The sequence below is a fragment of the Rhinatrema bivittatum genome, chromosome 14 (genome assembly GCF_901001135.1).
Source record: "Rhinatrema bivittatum chromosome 14, aRhiBiv1.1, whole genome shotgun sequence".
Taxonomy (NCBI): Eukaryota; Metazoa; Chordata; class Amphibia; order Gymnophiona; family Rhinatrematidae; genus Rhinatrema; species Rhinatrema bivittatum.
This window is the reverse complement of record NC_042628.1, coordinates 55,486,694-55,492,650: the sequence shown is the minus strand read 5'-3', so window position 1 is coordinate 55,492,650 and position 5,957 is coordinate 55,486,694. Positions and strand designations below refer to the sequence as shown.

At 45.5% G+C, this 5,957-nt stretch overlaps 1 protein-coding gene across 1 annotated transcript; it reads right to left on the bottom strand.

Moving 5' to 3' along the window:
- Positions 1 to 578: 578 nt before the first annotated feature.
- On the bottom strand, positions 579 to 3,080 carry LOC115076273 (glutamate dehydrogenase, mitochondrial-like). Its single transcript, XM_029577530.1, has one exon. It carries the CDS (start codon positions 2,789 to 2,791, stop codon positions 1,166 to 1,168), a length of 1,626 nt encoding a protein of 541 aa, XP_029433390.1. The 5' UTR covers positions 2,792 to 3,080; the 3' UTR covers positions 579 to 1,165.
- Between the last annotated feature and the right edge of the window lie 2,877 nt (positions 3,081 to 5,957).

The following is a 5,957-nucleotide window of genomic DNA, read 5'->3' as shown; positions in this document are numbered from 1 at the left end:
GGTTCTTATGGCCTGGATTGGCCACTGTTGGAAACAGGATGCTGGGCTTGATGGACCCTTGGTCTGACCCAGTATAGTATGTTCTTATGTTCTTAATAATGAGGAAGGTATTGGGCACATGGGATATCACTGCAGGGAATTTTGCTCTCATTTTTATCAATTAATATTGGGGGGGGGGGGGGGGGGCAGCCAGTACAATTCAGGTCTGCCCTCAAGACTAAAAACTTTGAGCCAGCCCTGCTAGAAGGTATTGGTAGATTGTTGCACCCAGGAAGTCATCTTCCTGGGAACCAGGGTGGATGAGAGATCCCATAACCATTCTTGATTCGTCTCCAAATTCACCTAGTGAAGTGTTGATGGGGAATTCTGAGGGAACAGCAGTGGGTGATACACGTTATGAAGCAGGTCTGCCTGGAGACATGCTTTAGCCTACAGTGAAATAACTTCACTATTGCTGTAGTATATGCTAAAGAAGGAACATAATGTGACTGTTTACCTCACGAGTGGCTGTGCCTGGCTATATCATTCCCAAGATGGCAGTGGGATTTAATATCTGGGCTACCAGCTCCTTTTGTATATGACTTGGTTTGCTGTTGCTATTGTTTTCCTCTTTCATTCCCACTTTGGCAGTGGAGGGGTCAATTTGTTTAAATCAAAATAAATTTTATTAGTTAAAGAACAGAAATATTATAAGTGTGGTCAATATCACATTGTCAGTTTACTATGCAGTGACTGAATGCCAGGTTATGTATAGCATTTACATATTGAAATTTTTTAAAATATAATTTTAACAATTGTATGAAGAAACAGAATAGATTAGCTTCAGATACATTTCAATGAAAGAAGAATTAAATTATATAACTATTATGCCTGACAGATTTCAAAAAAACTTTTACATTTATAAATTTTAAACAACGTATTTTAGAAATGTTCAATCCTCATCTTCCTCCTTGGATTTGGTGGTAATGAAAGAGCAGGAGTCCCCAATTTCTTTTTCCTTTGTAAACTGATATTGTTTATCAGACGCAGGTCCTTAATGAGCAGACTACATGGGTCTGATTGTCTTTAGTTGTTGACAGCATTTGCTGTCAGCATGGCATTGAAGATTTGTCTGTCAGGTTCGTTGTGAACTCTGGAACCTTTCATGCAAGATTCTTGCTGTCTCTTATATGAAGGTCATACCAGCCTCTTTGTACACTACAAACACCTTCTCAATTGCATTCACATAAGCAGCTGTTCTCAAGTCCAGACCCAAGTTATACTTCAAGGCAGTGCTCATGATTTGCTTGGCGGAACGCTCCATGGTATAAGCCAGACCCGAGTGCACAATGTCCTTCTCAGAAGCTCCAGATATCCTGGCCTGGAACTCTGCTGTGGGCACAACTGGAATAGTTTCATCCCGTTTCACAAATTTTCTTTCCAAGCTTTCCTGGACAGACATGAGCAAATGGTAGTTTGAATCTCTTTCATATTTGAAAGTCAGTCGCCCATAGCTGACATGGTTCAGATTTTTCAGCCACTCAAAGTAAGACACCGTTACTCCACCAGCATTCAGATAAAGATCTGGAATAACCATGATATTCCTGTCCAGGAAAATTTTATCGGCTTCTGGGGTTGTAGGTCCATTAGCACCTTCAGCAATAATCTTAGCTCTGATCTTGTGTGCATTGGTCTTTGTCAGCTGCTTCTCACTGGCAGCAGGGATAAGAATGTCACAGTCTGCTTCTAAGATGCTTTCGTCGTAAGGCTTGGCTTTAGGGAAGCCAACAATTGTACCATGTTGCAGCTTGTAATCTTCCAGCTCTTTAGGGTCAATACCATCAGAGTTCCAGATACTACCATCAACTTCACCAACACCAATACACTTAGCACCATAACGATGAAGATACCTCATTGAATGCAGGCCTACATTACCAAATCCCTGGATAACAAAGGTTTTATTGTCAATCCCAGGAGTAATTCCCAAGATATTTGTCAATGAGGTTTCATTGATGAAGTTCTCAATACCGTGGAAGATACCACGACCTGTGGCAGATACACGTCCATGGATACCACCTTGACTAATAGGTTTACCAGTCACGCAGGCATGGGCATTAATATCTGTGTATCCCATGGTATTGGCATAGGTGTCTGCTACCCAGGACATCTCTCTCTCACCTGTGCTCATGTCAGGAGCAGGTACATCTACACCAGGCCCAATGAAGTTTTTCTTTGCCAGCTCGATAGTGAACCTCCTTGTAATTTTTTCCAGTTCATTATCTGTGTAATTTCTAGGATTGATTTTAAGGCCAGCCTTGGCGCCACCAAAAGGCACATCAACGACCGCGCATTTATATGTCATTAGAGAAGCCAAGGCTTTAACTTCGTCTACGCTGACCTCTGGGCTGAAACGAATGCCCCCCTTGCAAGGTGTACGGTGCTGGCTGTGTTGCGCCCGGTAGCCTTCGATTACCTCCCACTCGCCGTTGTCCTTCTTGAGGGGGAAGTTGACGCTCAGGACGTGGTTGCAGGGCTTGATGATGTGCAAGATGCCGCGCACCCGGTGCCGCTTCTGCTCCTCCGTTTCGTGGCTCCGCAGGCTCTCCACCAGCTTGTCCTCGACGATGCCCGCGCCGCGCTCGAAGAAGCCCTCCACCATCGTGAAGAAGTTGGGGTCGTCATCGTCCACGGCCTGGCTGAGGTGGCGCCGCCCGCAAAAAAGCAGCGTGGTGGCCGGCAGAACCGAGTCGGCGGTCCCCGAGGCCAGGACGCCGCCGCCCCGGGCCAGCAACTCGCCTAAATAGCGGTACATGGCAAGCAGGGGAAAGGACGTGTAGGAGCTAGGGACGCGTGGGAGTGGTGTATTATTTAAAAAAAAAAAAGAAAGAAAGAAAGAAAGAAAGATATGACCGTTGGGGGTGATGAGAGCGCGCTCTGGGAGAAGCGGGGCTCGCGCACTCCGGCACGGGACGACCTGCGCACGAGGAACGAGGTTGGCGGGAGCCACCGCCTTTCCTCACACAGTAATTTTCAGATTGCCAGCAGGGTCGAGGGCGGTGTTCCCTCTTGGATTTTTCTTGAAGTGGCGGGAAAGGGCATGGATGCTTTCAGAAGAGGGGTCGGAGTTCCTGAGGGAGTGCTGGAAAGAGTGTCATTAATAATATTTTTACTCTTGGAAATTGGCCACACTCCCTGGCTTCCCCTTCCCCTGCATCTGCCGTAGAGGTGTGAGTGTGGGACCCACCCGAGTTGCCAACTAGAAACAGATTTGGGTAAAACCAGGACTGGATCGACCTGTCCTGCTAATCAAATTCCATTGGGAAACCCTAGGGCCCCTCCCTTCACTCTTATTTTGTCCTCATTTCTCACTCACTCAACCTCTCATTCCCTCCCCATCTTTTACCTTATCTCTCACCCCTCACCTTTCATTTCACTTTCACCACCCCATTTACTCCCCACTCCATTCCTTTCACGTCACTCCCTTCCCCTCCCCTTTCACACACTCTTTTCATTCACTCCTTTCTCCTCCCTTTTTTTTACCCCTCCCCTTACCCCTTTCATTCACTCTCCATCTTTCTCGTCACTCCCTTCCCTTCTTTCATTGCCTCCCATTCACCCCTTCCACTCCCCAGGAGCAGTGAACCATCTTTTTAGTTGGGGGGAGGGGCAACCAAACCGTCTCTAACTCCCCCCATTGCCAATTTTTTACTTTACAGTTAGTCATTCTTTGTTATGTATATTTGCATAAATCAAATATTAGAATTATTCATTTGCAGACCTAACAATTTTTAGAAAAATGCTAGGATTTTCTTTCTGCCTGGGGGCAGGGATGGTCTGTCCCTGAGATAAATTTGGATGGACTAAGGCCTGGGTGGCCTACCTCATTCTGACATCTATGCAATGATGGCAACTCCTCCTTGAAGAAAGACACTAGATCTACTGTGAAAAGTCTCCAGATTGAGTAAAATGCTGAAACCATGTTGTTGCGCAGTAGTTGGTGAGGCTAAAATTGTTGGGGAAAGAGGGGTGGCTCATACTTACACACTCTTGCTGTCTCAGAAACTGACACATATACATTTAGTTGCACATACTTTTAGAGACATGCTCAGACACTGACACACATTCACACGCTCTCTCAGACACAGTCACACACACTTTTTCAAACATTCTGACATATATACCCACTGGCTCAGACACACAGACATGCTTCTGTTGCTGCTCCTGTGTTCACTTAGGAGTATCTGGACTGGCTAACTAAGGGCATTACAGCATCTTCATGTAACATTCCTGCCCTTGTTGCTATCCCTTACCCAGCCTGCAGCAGCCACATTTACACTTCCTCCTCCCTCTTCAGGCATGCATTGTCTCCATTTTCTCTATTTATCCATGGTCAGTTGGTCAGTCATTGCCTTTCTCTGAGATCTGCCCAGCCAGAACACACAGAGGCCTGAAAAGTAGGTCAGAAAATAACTCCCAGCATCACAATAGTAAAAAAAAAAAAAAGATTATTGATGTAACCCCCCTTTTCTCAGGGATCACCTTCAGAACCGCACAGGGATGTGAGGGCCATTGCTGCAGCCCAGGGAACAAGTAAAAGTCCACCAGGGATGGCCAATTAGGGACTAGTCAGTCTTCGGGAGGCCCAAGGGAAGACTTACTACAATGATCTTGGAGTAACAATAGACACGGAACTTGCAATGAAAAAACACATCACATTAAAAGTAAGAGAAGGTTATTTTAAACTACTGACTCTTAGAAAATTAAACCCTTGCTGGCATTATCAGATTTTAGATCCGTTTTACAATCGTTAATTTTTTCAAGTTTGGATTATTGTAATGCATTACTACTCGGACTCCCAAACAGCACCACTCGCCCCCTACAGGTATTGCAGAATGCCGCAGCATGCGTTTTGACCGGAACAAAAAAATGCGAGCATATAACTCCGGTTCTGATATCGTTACATTGGCTACCTATAACTTATCATATACAGTACAAAGTTGCATGTACAGGGCCTTGGCTTCCCTCACCTCCCTCGGAGGGATAGTCAACATTTCCAAGAGCAATCTCCAGCTCTTCCAGGTTCTGGAATTCATGGGAGCAAGGTGTTCCTGACGGATGCTCGGGCGCTCAAACTTATGGATCAAGTGCATAATTCTCTTCTTCCACTGCTGTCAGCTTGAGGCGGGGGTCATGGGAGCTGTGGTATTGATATACCAGTGGTCTACAGGTCGAGTGGCTAGGGGGTGTTCATCTTGCTGGGCTTGTGACGTTATAATTGGAAAGGGAGTTTGGAGATTTGTGAGGAAGTGTGATGAGGAGAATGGGGGTGGATTTCAGGCCAAAATACTGTGACATTATTTTTAGATGGCCCCTTTCCAAGGATATCTGCAGTTCCTGAATTTTATTTATTTATTTTTTTGCTGGCTGTGATTTGTTCCAGCAGAGAGAGCTCATCTGTGTGGTCATCAGATTTTTCTGGGTAGGGGTTGGAGAAGGGTGAGGGTAAACCAGCAGAGCCTGTTCTGAGGAGGGTGGGGGCAGGACCAGCAAGTGCAACCCTCTGACCAGAAGAAGTCTCATTCTCTTGTAATCTGCTGCACTCTTGCACTTTTCAGTTTGCAGATATCCTTGGAAAGGGACCATCCATAAATTATGTCACATTATTTTGGCCTGAAATCCACCCCCATTCCCCTCATCACACTTCATCACAAATCTCCAAACTCCCTTTCAATTATAACGTCACAAACTTAGAATCCTCCTTGTTATATTAAACTGCAATACTATAATATGGGTAACCAAGACATTCACCTCTCCCGGCATCTGCCCTTTTACAATAGTCACTAAAACACAAAACACAGTAACACCTGAGTGGAATCAAATAGGAACAGAGGCCTGGTTTTTGGCCTCTGTTGGAAACAGGATGCTGGGCTTGATGGACCCTTGGTCTGACCCAGCATGGCAATTTCTTATGTTCTTAT